Source organism: Haliotis rubra, unplaced genomic scaffold, assembly GCF_003918875.1.
Source record: "Haliotis rubra isolate DU_JTF1 unplaced genomic scaffold, ASM391887v1 Scf857, whole genome shotgun sequence".
NCBI lineage: Eukaryota > Metazoa > Mollusca > Gastropoda > Lepetellida > Haliotidae > Haliotis > Haliotis rubra.
Genome location: NW_025767587.1, coordinates 265,037 through 286,304, shown reverse-complemented (window position 1 = coordinate 286,304; position 21,268 = coordinate 265,037). Strand labels below are relative to the sequence as shown.

Below are 21,268 nucleotides of genomic sequence, written 5' to 3'. Positions count from 1 at the left end.
ATCGTATGACGCTCTTTGAAAATTAATCTTCGTATATAGACTCGCTTCAGTTGTTGAGATGGCAACCAGGAAAACACGCGCAGTGTTTACACACTCTCCTTTAAAGGCTTAGTGCTAAATGGAAATTTCTTTTGAGGAGATTCATCACAGCGCTTGTACGTAGTATTACTACTTCTTCAAAAAGACAATTACAATGTGTATAAGTTTAGATTCTTGATGAATCTGTGATATCACATGTAGTGGTTTAAAACAACATCTCAGTGCAAGTCAATCACATTGTATCATTACAATCACCACGGTTTCAACGGATACACGTATTCTACATGGGTGTTCGCCTTGGTTCTGCAATGTTGGAACAAATCTTCTCCCAGAGAAAGGTTTCAACGGATTTGACTGAGTTCTGCCAATATCTTCCGCCAAATTACATGTCTGAATACACAGTATAAGATATATAACAGGGTGTCTTAAAGATTCTGTGTCATCATACTACACTTCCAGTGAGATTATTTATATGGAACAGATAGGAACCGAAAAGGGATCTTTCGCTTTTCTGTTTGGCACGCAGTCCTTTCAGCTTGTTGAGAAGGTTACCATCCAGGACCTCCTCAGCACAAAGCCCAGCACTTCTTACTCACCTCTTTTACATGGATGACCCTGAACATATTGCCAGTACGGGTTCAGAAACAGATGCTCGTTGTCGAGTCATTTACCAGGGGCACTAGCATGTTCTTTGAGCTTAGCAAATACAACATTCTTCACCTCAGACGTGGCAAGATAGAACAAAGCGAGCAGACAATTACCTGGTGGAGTAACTGACCATCTGGTGGAGGTCAGACCTTTCGTGCAGCTAAGAGGCAAACTCCAGAAAGCTGATGTATAGCACAGACGTCGGACAGAATACAAATTTAGACTGAGGAAACTCTGCAGTTCAAAGCTGTACAAGCAGTTCAGAGTCAAAGCCACAAATACTTAGGCTGTGTCTGTCCTTTTGTACTCTTTTTGGGGTTGCTGATTGGGCGAAACAACAAATTCAGAACATTGACAGCCTCACAGGAGGAATCATGGGTGACAACAGAACCTACCACCATGCCCTTACTTCAATTATTATTTATCAGTTTTGATGGCAAGGCGTGGTTTGATTGACGTGAAGGTTCTTCGTGAAAGAATTTTATTGCGCAAGTTTGCACACATTTATGTGCCTGGTGATCCTTTTGTGAAGCATGTCAAAGTATTCCACAGTTGTCTTAAAAGACCTAAGGATATTGGACAGAATCTGTGTGTCCATGTTGATTTTGTTGATGGTGCTGTACTGCTGAACGGTTTAGAAATGAGTGCCAGCCAAACAAAGAGCCATATCAACTCGGCACTCGCTGAGGTTGTTTTGTTTTTGTTTGTTGTTTGTTTGGGTTTTTTGGGGGTTGGGTGGTGGTTTTGGGGGGTTTTGGGGCTCTGTGAACGACCACTGCATCGTGCAGTGTGTTCAGGGAAAGAACAAACCTGCCGAGTCCTTCGCGTGGATGAAGCTGGCTGGCTGGAAGAGTGAACCAGATGACTTTCCGTTTTCTGTTCAGGACCTGACGCAGCACAATAGTGATAGCAGCACGTGTTTGCGACATGGCTTAGCGTATCTTGCCCCGTGCCAATTGTTCAATATGAACTTAATTCTCCAGCTTCGAACAATTTATCAATTCATCAAATATATTTGTGTCTTGCTGTGTTTGTTTACTTGTGAAATAATCAATTTGCATAAGGTTCGTAAAACGCTTCTTATAAAGAACGGGAGTGTACTTTAAATGTCAGAAATACAAGGCTAGGTAATGGTGATTTTCTGCATGAAATCAATACGTTGCTATATCTTTCAACTGCGCTCATCCACTGATCCAGGAGTGGAGTATACGAATGACAAGCATGAACCGTCAGGATATTGATAAAACACATTGTAGGAGCAGTCTTATCAGATGACAATGCTATCCTGCTGCCACATGCGAAAACTATGGTAAGACGTTTCCGATAGGTTATATGAAATTGGACCCCAAATTAACAAATATGGATTTTATGGTTTATTATAGGTGTTTGATCAGGAGCGGTGCTATTTGTGTAACTTATTGCGGGGTATATGGGGGAATATTATTCATATTACCTCCGTTCGTTAATCACTCAAATATTCCGTGTGTTAACAGATTAAATTCCGTTTGAATACCCACCCTTGTACTGCCATACTCATTGGTAATATATAACTGAAGATTCACCTGTTGAAATTGATTGCAAATATACCTGATACCAAATTAAAAAAAAAACCAAAACGGTCATGCTTGGGTTATATAGAGAGACGAAACGGTGTTTTAAACTTGATATTGCGGAAATAAAAAATATATGTTTACTCAAGAAACGCGTGGAGAACTCAAATCAAAAAGCTATTTATCACATACAAAAATATATTCTTTATGCAAATATAGCACTCTTATGACTTTTTGGTGGTCCTGTCACAACCTCTGTACATTATTATATGATTAAAACACATTTAACACACAAAATTACACGGTCAAGATTCGTACATGTACGTTGATATACAATGGGTTGAAAACAGAAACAAAGCGAAAAAACAACATTGACGTTTCAAATAATTTTTAACATAAAATGATATATTTTACCATCAGTGAAACATCACTGAATAGAAAACACGAAGAAAAGGAAAGTAGCCACTTGTCCGAGCAATTTACAAAGGTTATGAAAACGACACAAGGCTGAAAACAGTCTCCAGAACACTGCCAACTTTTGGTCCGAAACACAAATGTCTGATCAGTATCAGATACATCACCATCGTCTAAACATTTGTTTCATTTAATCATCATGAACCACAGATGCCTACTTACCTTTTACCCCAAATATATTTCTTTAAAAGTAAAAAATCCATACAATGAATATACCGAAATATTTCTACTTACAAACAAACGAAACTAAGCTCAGAACCGTGCACGCCACAATGCCCAAGAAGAAACTGACATCCATTTTGGATTTCCAATCTGGTCTGCAGGTTTCAGAACTAATTCCAAGGCAAGCGGGCTGTGCCGGCGTCGTCAACTGTCTGATGCTTCGTCTGTGTCGACCGAGACTCTTTCAGCGCTTCAATGACATGCGCAGAGCAACGCGCCGTAAACAAAATGTATCACAACATCGATTTATTCCGGGTAGTTATATAGTCCCGTCAATATGTAAGGGCTGGCGGAAGAACATTGTCTCGTGGTGAATTGCCATATGAAATAACTCCGCTTGTAGTTCAATGTTTCAATTCGCTAATTTCATGTCTTTGTTGTGACAGCAGTTCTTGAAAAAGTCGAGAACATGCGGGAACTTTTATGTTTGTATTGAGTTGTTTTCCCTGAGTGACACAATCTGCTGGTATTACACAGAGATGAAATGACGAGTTAGAGTTTGTATTATACCTACATATGCCAACAGCTTTTATCTTCCCGGTACCAATTTCTGAGGTTGAACGAGCGAGATATTAAAATTAGAAATTGACAATGTATTTATCCCTGAATTCAGAACGTCAGACAATGAATCATTTATTTCAATATTAAGATCAATTCATAGGCCAACTGACCATACACCCCATAATTTCATTCTCGGAATAGAAATATTACATCAATTTGATTTGCAAGAAAGAGAACATTTCATAAAGCGTTTCTTCATCTGACTCTATCATTTTTATTATTTGTTAGTTTTAATATTAGAAATGCAATTAATGAACCGAGGTCAAAGGATGCTACAGCTGGATTTACCTGTCTGCATCATAACATGCCTCATCATTTTCAAATATGAAGTTTGACATCATCTCATTTGAAATGACCCATGAAGATCCGAGTTAGAATATTGATCTTCAGTAATCCATGCTTGTCGTAACAGGCGACTAACGGGATCGGGTGGTCAGGCTCGCTGACTTGATTGACACGTGTCATCGTATCCCAATTGCGTAGATCGATGCTCATGCTGTTGATCACGGGATTGCCTGTTCCTGACTCGATTATTTATAGACCGACGCCATATAGCGGGAATATGGCTGAGTGCGGCGTAAAACTAAACTCACTCACTCATTTGAAATGAACGCAGCATTGTGATGTTACTTACGGCGAGATACTGGCAAAGGGTGAGGTACAACACTTTTCGTCGTGGAGTGAGTGAGTTTCGTTTTACGCCGCTTTTAGCAATATTCCAGCGATATGGGACACAAGAAACGGGCTTCACACATTATACCCATTTGGGGAATCGAACCCGGGTGTTCTGCGTGACGAGCGAACGCTTTAACCACTAGGCTACCGCACCGTCCCTGTCGTCATGGAAGGAACAAACACCGTTGTGTCGAAATCTGATGAGTCAGGCTTACGCTCGTCTTGAAGTTTAAGCTTGGTCATTAATTTGTGGTTGCGTCGAACCTCGACTTACGTTGGCCCCTTAAACTTCGACACAACGGTGTGTATATTCAGGTATATGTAGAGTCGAATATAAATATTAGTCATGGATTTATGTTATCAACTTAAACAAACAACCTAAGGTGTCACTACACGATTTAAAAAACAAATAATGTAGTAATAAACATTCTTTTACTTTAATTTGATTTAAAACAAATTAAAACAAATAAGGTAGCATTCAAATAATCTGCTACCGTGTTTGTCTAAATAAATTCTCATGTGTGTATACGTATGGATAAATGTATTTACCGTTAATTGATATTATCTAGTATTGTACATACAGGATATGGTGTCACTTGACAAATGAGTGATCATGCGAACTCTCAAGGGCGTCCGAGTGAATGGGATGTTCAAGCGAACTCTCATTTATCGCGTGTGAATGTTCAGAGTCTACCCGATAATATGATCGTGACCCCATCTATGATCCACCTGTGGTTTCACCCGGTAATATGATCACCTGGTTTGCGATAATATGATCCCCCTGTTGTTTCACCTGTTTTTATGATCCACCTATGGTTTCACCCGATAATATGATCACCTGTGGTTTCATCCGATATGATCCACCTGTTTGACCCGATGATCATCCCCGTTACTATGACCTGTCCACCTGATGGTTTCACCCGATAACATAATCCCCTGTTGTTTCACCCCTGTTGTTTCACCCGACAATATGATCACCTGTGGTTTCATTCGATATGATCCGTCTGTGGTTTCACCCGATAATATGACCAAAATGTGGTTTCACCCGGTAATATGATCCACCTGTGAGTGCATCAGATAATAATATCGCTTCAATATAATAATATCGCTTCAACGTTATCAGATGGTACATGTGGTCACCATGCCTGGATCGCGGCATTATGGGAATTAAATCAGGGCTGACTGGCTGGGTGTTTGAGTCGGGCATTCGTCTTAAACTAAAACTACGGCATGATATCACCGTGGACTATCATAGTTAAACCGGAATTCGTCCGGACTGGTACCAGCAGACGGACTAACAGACAGAGCGACAGACAGGCAGAGGCACAGACAGACATCCTGACGGACTGGCAGACAGACAGGCGTGCAATAGTGCAATAAACTAACATAGACCTCATCGTTCAACGGCACCTCTCCTCACTGCCACACAAATCAGGCTCATATGTAAACACTTACCCACTCTCAATTTTGAGTGTGATAACAACCGTTGTCTACGACAACAAATATTTGAATTCGGGCCAAAAGAAATGGTACTTGTGTCTTTTAAACAGGATCAGTTTACTTAAGAAATTAGAGAAACGATTCCACGCAAATAGCAGTCAAGCGGCTCATATTTGTCTGAGAACAAGTTGCTACCACGGCTGTATTCAACAAAGTGTTCACTAGATACAACCGGATCAAACGCTTACAAACACCGCGAATGTATATCTGGTTGCCATGGAAACCAACTCTTTTGTGTATTTACACTAGATTCTTGTACTTGAAATGCCGTGTGTGTAGTAGATACTAGACTCGTCATGTAGAAAGTATTCATGTAAATTCAACGTGTTTGATCAATAACATTATCCCATTTACAGAACTGTTTAGCATTCATTTCTGCTGTGTCTGTAATGTTAGTGTAAGAATGGGACATCCTTGGCGCAGACCATTTCTCACAAGAACTGGATGCAGTAAGATCATTAAATCGATAAACTGTGTTAATGGTATATTGTGGGGTCCACGTTGATATTCTGTGGGAAGAAAGGCTAAATTTTGGAAGGACGTCGGTTCCTCTTTCAAGGCTAAGCTGGTTTGTTTGTTGTTTAACGCCGCACTCAGCAATATCCCAGCTATATGGCGGCGGCCTGTAAATAATCGAGCCTGGACCAGACAATCCAGTGATTAACAGCATACAAGCGCTGCGTGGTGTCTGTTGTTGTCGGAAGCCTGAAGATAACATGACTGCCAGGTTCATTTAGGGTTTATCACATGCTGTTTCACGGCTGTTTCATAACAAAGCATTAAGTGGTCACACTTGAAAAACGTAAATCAAAGGTGTATTTTTCTCTCAGATGCATTTCTTTTAATCATACGGCAAGTTTATCTGACAATACGAAACTAGGGATTTTGCCAAAATATGTCACTTAAGATTCAGGAATAGGAATCATTTATATTCCCCAATAACGATCGAATGTATAAAACTCGTCAACATATAAGATGACCGTTCCCCAAACAAACGCTATCAAAATGTTACAAACACTAAGCAGTAACAGCGACCAATACGTTGCAAAACCAAACTGTGGTGCCGCTATCAATACATCACATTTCGTGTTTTTTTGTTTGTTTGTTTTTTAAAATAATCTCAATCAATCATGGGTCATGAATCATCTATGACTAAAAGCGCGTTTGTATTGTGAAAAAAAATCAAATCTCAAAGATTAGATATTGGGTAGATAAGTCGTGATATCTGTTAAAACCATTTTGTCTAAAGCGCCGCAATTCGCTTTGTACAGATTCTCTCTTGGGCATCAGAGTGCTACCATTGTGGGTTCGAATCCCTGTTGCTCCGAGTGTCTCTAGGCTTGTCATACCATACCCGTACTCGTGGGTCTCACTACAATGATACAAGGACTTCATCACTTCGGGCTTTCATCTCACTTTAAGCAGACACGCCGGAATACAGCTGGAATACTGTTACATGTGTCACTGAAACAAAACTATTCTTCTACTCACTTACTCTGTCCTTACACCCGTGAAGATCCTGGTTAGAATGGATCTTCAGTAACCAATGCTTGTAGTAAGAGGCGACTAACAGGATCGGTTGGTCAGGCTCGTTGACTTGGTTGACACATGTCATCGGTTCCCAATTGCGCAGATCGATGCTCATGTTGTTGATCACTGGATAGTCTGATCCAGACTCGATTATTTACAGACCACCGCCATATAGCTGGAATATTGCTGAGTTAGAAACGTAGTTCGTATAGTACGTAGTGACAAACCAAATTTCAAGCATTCTATTCTTTTGACCCTTTGAACCTTTGAAACGCAATTTATGTTCAAAATTTTAGTTCGTTAAATGCTGTTGTCCCTTAAAATTTACATCACAATTAAGGAACAAGTTTAAAGGTCTCTATTGGCGATACTTTAAGTTTAAATACTGAGGTTAAGAATCAATGAGCCTTTACTCCGCTTGTTAAACCAACAATTAGCCATCTAACCTATTTCATCCATAGTACATCCTTGGCCGGTTTATGGGTTACCACTGTACAAAAGTAGTCCCCATGTGCACCTTTATATCGCAGTCCACATACATACACACATACACAAAGGTTATAGTCAAGGCTGTAATTGGAATGTCTTCAATTCGACATCAGCTATTCGTAAGCCATCATATGTAGCCACTAGAGAAGTTATCTGAAGTAATTTCATTAACGCATCATTCGATTACATCAATAATATTTGTCCTCGTTCGACGCTTGTATGACGTTTCTTGATGTGCAAGGACTGAATACCTTTAGTATACGATGACACAGCTCGCTGCAGCACCAAAGGATAGATAGGATGAAGAGCAAGATGGCGTCGGGTAGACAGGTGGGGGGGGAGGGGGGTATCATGGTGGATCTGTGCGATTATCTGTTAAACTAATTAGTTATTAAGGCTTTTGTAATTACGAATAATTACGAATATTACGAGTGAAAGGTTGAGTTGCCAACGTGCACGGCCCCCTGGGTAATCAGCGTGATGGGGTCTTAGGTTAGGGAACATTTCTTCAAATTCCTTTGTTACAATTCTTGTCATTGTAGTGTAGTCATGTCATAAAAATGAAGGAATAAAAAATATACATGCTGCAATTTATTTCAATTCGATGTGTATATTTTCGAACCACTTTGGACTATATAGAACCTAGAGACGCTCCAGAGTCTAACACTCCGACAGGGACATCGGGTGCACAATTGTGCAATTGGTATTGGCGGACGCCTTGTCCACGTGACGTAAAAGGTTAACAACGTGTCATGCTGACAAGGTAAGAATGTGAGTGAGTGAGTTTAGTTTTACGCCGATTTTAATACTATTCCAGCAATAATCGCTGCGAGGGACACCCAAAATGAGCTTCAAACATTATACCCATGTTGTGAATCGAACCCGGGTCTTCGGCGTGACGAGCGAAAGGGGACACGGGTGGCCCAGTGATATCATTCACAACAATTTGCTCTGGAGACGTGGGTTCTAATCCCATATTCGATTATTATACTTGGTTTCTCAGCATCATGCCAGTGATTGAAGGTTCAACACGTCATGCCGTGAGTGGGGGCGGTAGGGTAGCCTAGTGGTTAAAGCGTTCGCTCGTCACGCTGAAGACCCGGGTTCGATTTCCAAAATGGGCGCAATGTGTGAAGCCCATTTCTGGTGTCCCCCGCCGTGATATTGCTGGAATATTGCTAAAAGCGGCGTAAAACTAAACTCACTCACTCACTCACTCATGCCGTGAGTCAACTAATCGTCAACTTATCGATATATGATCCGTGATGGGGCACATCCCTAAGTTTGACCTTACTGAGAAGGTGTAATCTCAGATTAACATATCACATCTGGCCCCTCTCTGACAGACATGAATGGCCTATTCATAGCTCAGTTATAGTTAAGCAATATTAGTGATGTTCAACTCAAATAAACAAAACCTGGCGTAATTAGTATAATACAGCCAAAAACTGTTATGTCGAACTTTGATGTATCGAATTTCGGTTGTCGCGAAGTAAAAGTCTAGTCCTACTTATTCTTATTGTAATCATCCTTTGTGGTTGTGTAGAACTTTGGATAACTCAAAGTAAAATCTGGTCCCTGCTTATCTTTAATTTAATCATCCTTTGCCCTTGTGTCGAACTGTGGATAACTCGAAGTATATATGCAGGTCCCTTCAACTTCGACACAAATGTTCTTGACTGAAATTTTGAGTGCCAGCTGTAGTGCCAACAACAACGACTCTGCATTGTCAGAAGTTGTACTTTGTGACGTCACGCGGAAAGTGGGCTGTTATTAGGAGAATACACTACAATACATCCTCACAGTAGCTGATCACAATTAACTTATTAACTAATTAGCTAATCAACAAGAAAGCTTCATTGCGCAATACGTGTCGAACCCGTGTAACGGTGACGCTCTCGGTGCTTTTAACAATTGATAATGGTAACCTTGAACGCTCGAACTATTCAAGCACATTCAGTGCAATGGGGACGTATCTTTTCTCAGTTAATACTTGTGTCGGGACACCCAAGGCAACCAGCTTATCATGTCACCAGATAATGACAACCTTCGATTATCCGCTCAACAGATTCCATTGCGTAAAATGCAAAATAATGACGAAAATCATATGAATGGCTTACTGAATATCATTGATGACGTAACGTAACCATGACTGCCGAAAAGCATTCGTCACCACTCGCCCCTTTCCGTAACGTCCCGGAATAACACGAGTTGGTCGTGCGCCATTTGCACAATGTGGAACAGACAAAAATGATATTACACGATGCTGTGAGTAGTTCATTTGGTAATTAGTGTTTTGTTCTTGTGTGTGAAAACATCGTCTGAAGCTGGGAGACGACAAAAGGCGGACATATGTTGTGCACCTGCAGTACAATACAAGAAGTTGTATTACACTGACAAACAAGTAATGGAGGACAAAGGCTGACGTCATCACACAGCACGTGCAGGCCTATGTCTTTCCCACTTAAGAACCCTCTGTGTGCCGCTGGCTGATGGGTCTATCTGCACCTGTTGCAGAGTTTGTGATGTGCATGCAGTCATTCGGAACCGGCGATGTGACGGATCACCTATTACATCGTTTAATGCACTTCACATTGTCTGTACACGGAGATGACAAAGCACGTGATCTACACTACCAATTGCCGTAGCTGAGTGCGTTAGATCTCTGGCAATTAAGGTGTCTGACTCTTAGAATGTGGGTTCAAATAATTGAGTCGTCTTCTCTTTGTGAGAACAATATCTTTTAGAAGACGAAGATATCTAAACCAATATTGTTGTCATATTGAGATATGCCGGGCCTCCAGTGGTAAAAACTTGAATATTACGACATCACATACCTATTTACTAACACCTTAAAGGAATCGCCTCATGGTTCAGATTGCTCGGGCATGTATGTTGGGACTGTGTTATTATCTCAATAAAAACAACTGAACATTTTCCTCCTCTTCAAATAGTCGCTCTGAAACGTAAATACATCATCCGGTTGAGAATTGGTCTTCAGCAACCCATTCTTGTAAGAGGCTGCTAACGAGATCTGGTGGCAGGCTTACTGACTTGGATGAGACATGTCATTGTATCCAAACTGCGGGGATCGATGCTCATGATTTCAATCACTAGATTGTCTGGTTCGGACTTGATTATTTACAAAACGCTGTCATATTACTGGAACACTCCTGAATACAGCATTAAAAACAAACAAACCAAAACTAAAATACGTAAAATGCGGGTTTAAGGATATTACTGTGTATTAGGGCTGCGCAATATAACCGGTTCACCGGTATTTACAGGTTCAGACTTGAAAACAATACGTATTGCGATATGCTGATCGAAAACCGGTATTTTGACATGCATTCGGAAAACTTCGTAACACTCGGAAATCTTCGGATATTTCCGTTTTTTACATTGTTCCTTTCCTTGTTTCATTTGTGCCAAACATTATTTACATTTTTATTTTGTCAGGATTAAAAATTTTTACTAACGCCTAATCAAGCATTGTGATTTTGTTGTGTTTTTACTTTATAAATCAAGCATTAACTCGATTATACGTATTTTTTGTTAAAGAAAACTTCTTGCAATATATTGCAATACATATCGCAATACATGCTTTCGCATCGCAATTTATCGCAATATGAAAATTCCTTGCAATACCCACCCCTACTGTGTATACCGTTGTGTTATCGTGTGTAGTGCGGTGTAGTGGGGGATTGTATTGCTGTGTCTTTTGTGCTGAAGAGAAACAAAAATCAAATTGGAAAAAAGAAATGGCCTCTTTCGGGATTGTATTTTATTACAGAGGGAGAGAGATACTAGGTGATCCCACGGTTCAATTATTCATATAAGTTAACCTATGGGTCCCCCATTGTCCAGGGTGGTGTCCAAGGTCCCGGATGAAATCGGAGCCATGGAAGGATGCACGTAGTCAATCTTGTAGACGTATTTGCCGATACACTGGAAGTTGGCGTACAAGTCGTGGAACTCATTGCGGAGCTCGCTGTAGGTGTAGGCGTGCTCGTGGAGGTTCGGCTTGACGTAGTTGTTGTACATGTCGTCCTGGAGACAATGCGTGAAAGAAAATTGCTTGAGGAAACAGTTCGTGAGGGAACAGTGCGTGACGAAACAATATATTAGGAAACACATGCGCGAGGTAGTTTTATGGAAGGAAACATTGCGTGATAGAATTGGAATATTGCGTGGGGAAAAACCATGCCCACATTCAGCGAGGGAACAATAAATTGGGGACACTCAGCTAGGGAACAATGTGTTGGGGAACATTGAGCGAGGGAACAATGCGTGGGGGAACATAGAGCAAGGGAACAATGCGTGGGGGAACATAGAGCAAGGGAACAATGTGTTGGGGAACATAGAGCAAGGGAACAATGCGTTGGGGAACATAGAGCAAGGGAACAATGCGTTGGGGAACATAGAGCAAGGGAACAATGTGTTGGGGAACATAGAGCAAGGGAACAATGCGTGGGGGAACATAGAGCAAGGGAACAATGTGTTGGGGAACATAGAGCAAGGGAACAATGTGTTGGGGAACATAGAGCAAGGGAACAATGTGTTGGGGAACATAGAGCAAGGGAACAATGCGTTGGGGAATATTGTGCGAGGGAATAATGCATGAGAGGACATTGCGAGACGGAACAATGCGTGGAGGCAGATTCAGCAAGGGAACAATAAGCCACGGAACAATGCGTGGGGGAACACTGAAAGCGGGAACATGTGCTTGGGAATGCAGGACGAAGGGACTGAGAATGCTTGATTGAACAGTTCGCGAGGAAACATTAATTGAGACAGAAGTACGATTCGTTGGGCACATCGGGTGGACAAGAACAACGTATCATTGGCGTTTAAATATAGTTCGTTTGGAGTTGACAAAGTTCCTTTTAACACCGTTAAAATCCGTGATGTTGTGACGTCGATGCATAGTTACCTCCAGGGCTTCCCTGTCATCTTTGACTCGTAGCTGTCTCTCCATTACGGCGTCCACGTGGACGATGTGGCATGTCTTGCCCACAATCAGGAGCAGGTGCTGCAACCCACAGAACAGCGAGTGAGTGAGTGAGTGTGAGAGTGAGTGAGTGTGAGAGTGAGGAGGAGTGAGTGAGGAGTGAGAGTGAGTGAGTGAGTGAGTGAGTGAGTGAGAGTGAGAGTGAGAGGAGTCGAATCAGTCAGTCAGTCAGTCAGTCGAGGATCAGTAGTGGTGAGTGAGTGAGTGGAGTGAGTGAGTGAGTGAGTGAGTGAGGTGAGAGTGAGTGAGAGTGAGTGTGAGAGTGAGTGAGTGAGTGAGTGAGTGAGTGAGTGAGTGAGGAGGTGAGTGAGTGAGTGAGGAGTGAGGAGGAGTGAGTGAGTGAGTGAGTGAGTGAGTGTGAGAGTGAGAGTGAGTGAGTGAGAGTGAGTGAGTGAGTGAGTGAGTGAGGAGTGAGTGAGTGAGAGTGAGAGTGAGTGAGTGAGAGTGAGTGAGAGTGAGTGAGAGTGAGAGAGTGAGTGAGTGAGAGTGAGTGAGTGAGAGTGAGTGGTGAGTGAGTCGACGAGTGAGTGAGTCGGCGAGTGAGTGAGTCGACGATTGAGTGAGTGAGAGTGGATTTGTTTGGGTTAGTGAGTCACTGGGTGGATGGATGCATGGGTGGATTGGTGAGTGAGTGGTCAGTGAGTGGATTAGTGAGTGAGTGGGTTTGTTTGGTGAGTGAGTGAGTGGATTCGTGAGTGTGGGAGAGGCCGGGTGGGTGGGATGGTGAAGGAATGGTTGGGTGAGTGGCCGGCGAGTGGATTAGCGAGTGAGTGGGTGTTGGGCGACTGGGTGTAGAACATGTACATGCATTGCCATCAATGGCCGAGTATAGTGCGTATCTAATGTGATACTGTGTGTGACATTTCAGTGTCGACACACCACTGGCCAACACGGTAAGCGTATTTGATGACATTTTTTAGATATGTAAATTTACTCACGTGTTGGCCGGCGTTGCATCGCGTCATGGAGGATGCAAATATGAGAACAAATCCATCAAGCTTGACTGCGAGATGTTTTGTTGCGATAATCCGTATGTATATTCTGTTTGTGATTACAATGTATAGAATTATTCAGGGTGGGTTACTCGCTCGCGACATCTCCATAGATTCTGCAACCCATTTCAGGCGTGTTTGTGAGTTACACAATAGCCCGTCAACTTTGTGGCATCAAGGCTACGCACCAACTCATGGATCTGCAGCGGATAATTACAAGACACATCCAAAGACGATATTATTTATTTCCCAAGGGAGGTATGTTCTGTAGCTCACGCATTCAACTTCAGACTGTGTGTCGACTGGTAGATGGTAATGCTGAATATTGACAGGATGTCATTTCAATCAATTTGCACTTCCTCAAACAAATCCTCTAGATCTTCAGTGGGTTTTGGTAGTACACGCGTGCTCTTAAACGTTAACTTTGAATAACAGCCATAAAAGATAGCATGAAATTGGTATACAGGACTATCAGCAAAAATAAAGTGGCACAGAGGAACTCAGATTAAGACGAACATCGGCTATAACGAAGGTGTTATTAGAGGAACAACGGCTGTCAGAAAGTTTAAATTTAGAGGAACATCGGCTAGAATAAAGTCAGATTAAGACGAACATCGGCTATAACGAAGGTGTTTTTAGAGGAACAACGGCTGTCAGGAAGTTTAAATTTAGAGGAACATCGGCTAGAATAAACTCAGATTAAGACAAAACATCGGTTATAACGAAGGAGGAACAACGGCTGTCAGGAAGTTTAAATTTAGAGGAACATCGGCTAAAATGAAGTCAGATTTAAGACAAAACATCGGCTATGTTTTAACGAAGTGTAGTTTTTTAGAGGAAAAGCAGCTGTGAGAAATGGGTTGGATTTAGAGGAACATCGGCTGTAACTAGAAGTCAGAATTAGAGGAACATCGGCTGTAACGAAGTCAGAATTAGAGGAACATCGGCTCTAACAAAGTCAAATTCAAATTTAAGGTGTCTATTGCAAAGTTAGATTAGAAGAACATATGGTTATAACTAAGCTGAATATAGAGGAACACTTTACGAAGTCGGATTTACAGGAACATCGGTGTCATTTCAATAGTGTTTCTTTTCGTTTGCCTTGCAGTGAGTGAGTTTAGTTTTACGCCGCCTTTAGCAATATTCCACCAATATCTCAGTGGGGGGGGCACCAGAAATGGGAAAATTCTCCCATTTTACTCATTTCGGGAATCCAACTCAGGTCTTCGGCGTGACGAGCGAACTTTTTGCCTTGAAAATCTACTCTGTGACAATACTATTTATTACTTAAATACTATAGAAAAAGACACGCACGCACGCACGCATACGGTGAGGTGAGGTGAAATTGGGTTTAACGTCGTACTTAAGAATATTTCGCTCATATGACGACGTGCATGCGTGTGTTTGTGTATGTGTGGCTGCCTGTACTAGCCCAGACTTAAGCTGGTTTTATAGTGCTAGCCCACTGAGATACCATGCCGCAGTGAAGCATGAATACCCCACTCAGATACATTATACTGACTCCGAGCCGACCAGTTCTTGTTGTACCCATTAATGCCGAGCGCCAGACAGGGGCACGCACGCATGCACATACACACATACACACATACACATATGAGCATACACATCGCTTTTTTCGCTGTTTTCAACTCAAATGGACACATAGTAGGGGAGACAACTCCACGTTTTGCAAATTATCTCCCTTAGAATGACTCACGTGAGTGGCATGAAACTCAAACCAGTAATCTTCAATTCTTGTCGTGATGTAACCGTCAGGAACCACATACGGATCCTGAGCCTGAAAAAAAGGTTATGGAATGGAATCACAAACTATAACACGGAAATATAGTACATAACGAACTGTATCGCCCAAGGAGAAAATTATTCATAGCGTTGATTCTCTGTACCCAAAGGCACTAATGGCTTCAAATTTCCATGTTATCATTCATCCATTATTATTAAACACAAACATTTCCACTTACCAAAACTAGAGCAAGGAACGGTAGGAGAAGGAGACGCATGGTGGTTGTGTGAGAAGGTCAAAGGTCAGGGTGAGATAGTTCTGGCAGTACAAGGGGTGACGTTTGACCCAGTGTGAGAACACAGCACGTGCTGATAAGACGTACTAAAATTGCAATGGCATTGGCTATCTCTGTTCCAAGAATGTTATTTTTTCTCAGCTCTTGAAAACACCTAGTTAATAGTAAAAGTAGATGTTAATGACTGTTTTGGTCCAACAGGGCGCAACGTGTAAACTGTCAATACGTAGATTGGAAAACATGCATATAGCGAAAACGAAATATTATTGTGTACAGCATTTCACATTCAGGGAGGTTGGGTCCAATGCACAACCATCTGAACAGTCATGTAAGGAGAGTCAAATTGGTGAAGGAACTGGTAAACTGACTGATCGAGGAAGGTTTTACGCCACTTTCAGCAACATTCCAGCTATATCTCAGCGGGGGACACCAGGAATGGGTTTCACACATTGTACCAATGTGGAGGATCAAACCCGGCTTTAACAACTTGGTTACCCGACCGTCCCCTCCCTGAACCGATGTGGGTATCAGACGTTTACACCGACACGTGCAGGTTGCTGTGAGATAAAGAATCACAATCTGATTATAGTCCGTTTGGCTCAAAAGCGGACCGATGAATTGCAATCTAACTCGAAAACTAATAAACATAAATTACTCAACGAAACACTGATCATAATCAAAACGTCAGACCAACTGTGAAGCTTTAGCAGAATTTATGTCCTAAAAATCAAAAAGTTGTTAAACAAACTGTCATTAAAATATTGACACAGTTCACTGTTTGTTACGAGGGAGGAGTGCAGAGAAAGGGACAGCCAGGTGTGCGAGAAAGGATGGAGACGGCACAACACAGATTAATGAATCAATAGCTTAGTCGGCACTTGTGTATGTGCTTCTCTAACACCTGGCTGTCCCCTTCTCTGCACTCCTCCCTCGTAACAAATAGTGAACTGTGTCAAAGTTTTAATGATAGTTTGTTAAACAACTTTTTAGTACATATATTCTGCAAATAAATCACAGAGTTGGTGTGATGTTTGATTATGATCAGCGTTTCATTGAGTATTATATGTATTAGTTTTCGAGTTAGATTGCAATTCATCGGTCCGATTTTGAGCCAAACGGACAATAGGTTCATTTATGTTTCATGGTCGAATCCACGTCTTATGCCATATTTTCATGCTACATTCGGAGCGGTGGGGGTAGCCTAGTGGTTAAAACGTTCGCTTGTGACGCCGAAGACCCAGGCTCGATTCCCCACATGGGTACAATTTGTTAAGCCCATTTCTGGTGTCCCCCGCCGTGATATTACTGGAATATTGCTAAAACTAAACTCACTCACTCACTCTTACTACATTCTGACAGATCGATCTGTCAAGCCTGGTCCTAGATCGATATCAGCATACCTATTGTAACATAAACTCTACACAATTTACATCGATACTGCCGAGTACTTTCTATTGACAAAATCATTAAATGAAACAGTGTACATGGATCACGTCTACTTAACCATTATGTTCGTATAAAATAAATAAGATATGATTAAATCGATAGGAGTGAGGATTTCTTTTCAGAACACGTTTACAATTTCAGGGGCAAGGGTATTTTAGTACTCTTAGGCGGTAGAATCCGCTCACTTGAGTAGCCTCCCCTAGGCGCGTCAGTATCCTATCATAGACTCATGGTGCCACCATGGAAGAATATGTCCTTTGGTTACAAGTACTTTAGTGTTGCAGCTGCCACTAAATGGAACTCACTGCCAGACTCTCTCAAAGACGCCCAGTCGCTGGAACAATTTAAGTGTCTCTTAAAGACTCATCTGTTCCAATTCTACCTTTAAAGTGACCTTGTACTGCTGCCAAGGTTTTACTTCTTTCCCTTGACTCTTGTATGCGCTATGAGCACGCCCCAGTGGAGTTTAGCGCCATATAAATGGACATTATTATTATTATTATTATTATTATTATTATTATTATTATTATATTATATTATATTAAGGTTCGAACTCCACACTCGGCCTCTTATAAACATGGGTCCGAATCCCAGGTTTCACCAAGGTTGTTTTATGATTAAAAGACATGTTACACAAAGACGACGTGCTTTTATAAATCTCAGCTATCATATAACAATTAAAGGTTATCACATAGCATAGCATCACATCACCAAGTTGGACAGTCGGTTATTTTTTAAATTATGTAATAAACTTGTGCTCCGAACGACAGGGGGACAGTGGTTCAGAGTGAATTCAAAAATCGTTTTTTAGCTTTCCATAGAAACACACACTCTTCATGAAAAAACTGACCGACACCAATACAGACAATCACAACTGATCGGGGCCAGGGCGAGGCGTGTCCATGAACACGAGGTTGAGGTGGAGATCATAAGCTGACCCACGAATATGGGCGCAGTATACGGTCAAGGAATGACGCATGCCTCTCAGGTAAATAAGGGCTGTAACGTGGTCAGGAATGTAGGTGTCAGGAAGTGGGTGTCAGGAATGTAGGTGTCAGGAAGTGGGTGTCAGGAATGTAGGTGTCAGGAATGAAGGTGTCAGGAAGTGGGTGTCAGGGTAGATGTCAGGAAGTGGGTGTCAGGAATGGTGTCAGGGATGTGGGTGTCAGGAAGTGGGTGTCAGGAATGTAGGTGTCAGGAAGTGGGTGTCAGGAATGTAGGTGTCAGGAAGTGGGTGTCAGGAATGTAGGTGTCAGAATGTAGGTGTCAGGAAGTGGGTGTCAGGAATGTGGGTGTCAGGAAGTGGGTGTCAGGAATGTAGGTGTCAGGAATGTAGGTGTCAGGAAGTGGGTGTCAGAAACTATCATGAGTGTAAATAAACAAAACAATTGGTTTCCATGGTGACAAAAAACACATATTCACAAACCTATCTTTCTGTTAGCGAGTGAGTTTAGTTTTACGCCATTCTTAGCAATATTCCAGCAGTATCACGGCGGGGGACACCAGTATCTTTCTGTTAAATACGGCCGGGATCTTAGTAATAAGAAGAACAAGTGTGCCCATTCACTGTATTGTTATTTGTAAAGTAAACAAAACGTACTTTATATGATTTCAGATGAAATATGAGTTGTGAACGATACAGAGCACTCAAACCGCCGATTTTGGTATACAATAAAGCTATATCTAGATGCATAGGCGTAGTGAGGTGAACTGTTTAATGTTGCGTTCAATTGTTTGTTAATTTGAGGTTAAACGCCAGTTCTAGCCCACTGAGATACCATTCCACAGTTTACAGCTATTTTCCCTCAAAGCTAACGTTTAAAAAAAACACACAAGTAAAAACACTTGTTTCTGTTGGCCCTTTAGATGAAATATTACTTATTACGTCAGATGGATTCCGTTTGATGGGATAATCTGGACTTTTTTAGTCTCTGTTTGTGTATGATTTGGGAAATGTTTGTCTACAAAAACAGTCCGCGGAACCGTGACCTGCTGTTATAACGGACCATATGAATTGAACAGTTTGTTGTAAGTCGTTTTAACCGCAGTTCGTGATACGCATTCGACTAAAATATGCAGCAGGTTGTTGGGATATAACAACACAGTTCGTTATAAGCGAGTTCGATATAACCGAAGTTGACTATATAATACAACACTGACAACAATGGTCTGTTACAATTCCTTTAATTCCCGAGAATACAAATCTTTCACACACAAAGATGCCATCATACGCCATTGTCAGCCGGTATGGAGATGGAAACAGCATTGACGACATCATTGGGACGCTGTGGCGGTGACTGGCGACGTGGTGACGGCAGGCACGTAGGTATACGCTACGGTGTGGACGCCGAGGTTGGAACATTGAGCAGATGCGAGGTAGTCGTGGTAGTCTTGTTTGATGTCATCATTGCCGACGTCCGTCACGTCACTTCCGGAGTTGATCTTGGCTAAAATGCCATCCTGTGAACAAACATATACCACTGTTATAAACTCGCTACAACACTTATACATATATGCTTTTCTGTCGACTTTAGAAATCGAAAATTTGGACTCATCGTATTCTAAAATTTAAACCTCTGTGTCGAAGTTGTCCTACATAAACACTTCGAGTCATCCGAGGTTCGACACATGCGGAAAATGATGACTGAAGAAAGAACATGCAGAGGTCAAATTTATACTTGGAGACAACTGTATGTTCTGTGTTGCCTATATCAGGGCATCGTGCCCGGTTCACTGCATAGCATGTCCACAATGGTCATATATGGTTTGGAACTGAAGACGATATGGTTGCCATGTTAATATTTGTCCCTAAACAACTGTTACCCAAACAATCCTGAAAGAAATGCCACTGTCACATTTTAGAATTATAATATATCATAAAAAAATAAGGACCAAAAGCATGCAAAGATTTAACTTTTTGCCTCTGTCGTATTTTAGATCTGTAATACTGTATCATAAATAATGACCGAAACAGACCAATATATATTTTTACTGATTCACCTTACCTCACCTCACCTCACCTCACCTCGCCTCACCTCACCTCACCTCACCTCACCCCACCCCACCCCACCCAAAATCAAGGCGCCACCCCACCTCACCTCAACAGCACGCTTGGTCACGGGTTGTAAAAGTGCTTGTTTCATGGCGTCATCGATATGGACCAAGTAACAGTTCAGCTGGTCTCTGATCAAGAACAACCTCTGAAATAATGAATAGAAAACACAATTAACACGTGTAAGAAGGTAAACAAGACTTGGACAGATATATAACAACCAAATCCCGTTTGAACAACGACAACTTAATAACAGTAAAATCCAAGATGGCCGATAGTGTGCAATTTGAAATGCATGATGGGATATACTTACATGTGACGTGTGTTGCTCGAAGTGGTAACCTTGGTATATCTCATTTATTGTGTTGGATACGAATATGAAGGCCTGAAACAAACGTAGGAATATATGATAGCAAAAAACATAAACACAAAATATCTCGAATATCCACCAAAACAGATTTCGTTGTGCGTAAGAAGGAGAAGATGCTACGATTAGAGAACACGGAAAATCAGTAATGGCTCGTGATGTGTCCATGGGTAAGCACGTTCTATCTCACTTGTAACACCTGCGACTCAATTTGCATACATAAACATGTTTGTTTGTTTGTTGCTGACGCCAAACAGCAGCACTCCTGACACACAACGACAAGTCTTATATTTTTCATAATCTTTGAAAGCATTAATGTAACCAGAATCCCTTTTATTATTTGAAACCACCAGCAATTTCGAAATAACTCTTAACAGTCACCAATGTGAATAAAAATATCGTACAAGTATTGTTTTAAAAAAGATATTGTTAAAAATTAACTCACATCAATCATGTGAATGCTGGACGATATCTTAAATAAGTGGTTACAGTTTCTGAACCGTTACAGATACTGTACTTACAGAAGAACAAACGAGTACAGCTGCGAGGACGAGGAGCTGCATGGCGGCCATTGTTTGTGGTGGTAGTTTCTGAGATAAGTGACTGTCTGTTCCAATCTGCAGGTGCCCGACAACACCATGTGGCAACGAGGTCGGCTGTGGGTCATGCGCGG

The 21,268-nt window shown here is 41.6% G+C and overlaps 3 protein-coding genes across 3 annotated transcripts in view; all 3 read right to left on the bottom strand.

Moving 5' to 3' along the window:
• LOC124262802 (C-type mannose receptor 2-like) overlaps positions 1-3,142 on the bottom strand; it is a 61,808-nt gene extending 58,666 nt beyond the window's left edge. Inside the window, exon 1 of the mRNA XM_046697350.1 lies at positions 2,946-3,142. Coding sequence (XP_046553306.1) covers positions 2,946-3,009 — 64 coding nt within the window. The 5' untranslated portion in view covers positions 3,010-3,142. The remainder of the gene's footprint in view (positions 1-2,945) is intronic.
• Positions 3,143-11,454: 8,312 nt separating this feature from the next.
• On the bottom strand, positions 11,455-15,784 carry LOC124262813. Its single transcript, XM_046697380.1, has 4 exons — positions 15,674-15,784; positions 15,409-15,489; positions 12,622-12,720; positions 11,455-11,738 (listed from the first exon to the last, which is right to left on the bottom strand). Exons 1-4 carry the CDS (start codon positions 15,710-15,712, stop codon positions 11,529-11,531), a joined length of 429 nt encoding a protein of 142 aa, XP_046553336.1. The 5' UTR covers positions 15,713-15,784; the 3' UTR covers positions 11,455-11,528.
• A 3,559-nt stretch (positions 15,785-19,343) lies between these two features.
• Positions 19,344-21,268, bottom strand: LOC124262811. Its single transcript, XM_046697378.1, has 4 exons — positions 21,117-21,268; positions 20,542-20,613; positions 20,275-20,376; positions 19,344-19,636 (listed from the first exon to the last, which is right to left on the bottom strand). The coding sequence occupies exons 1-4, from the start codon at positions 21,165-21,167 to the stop codon at positions 19,451-19,453; spliced, it is 411 nt and encodes a 136-aa protein (XP_046553334.1). The 5' UTR covers positions 21,168-21,268; the 3' UTR covers positions 19,344-19,450.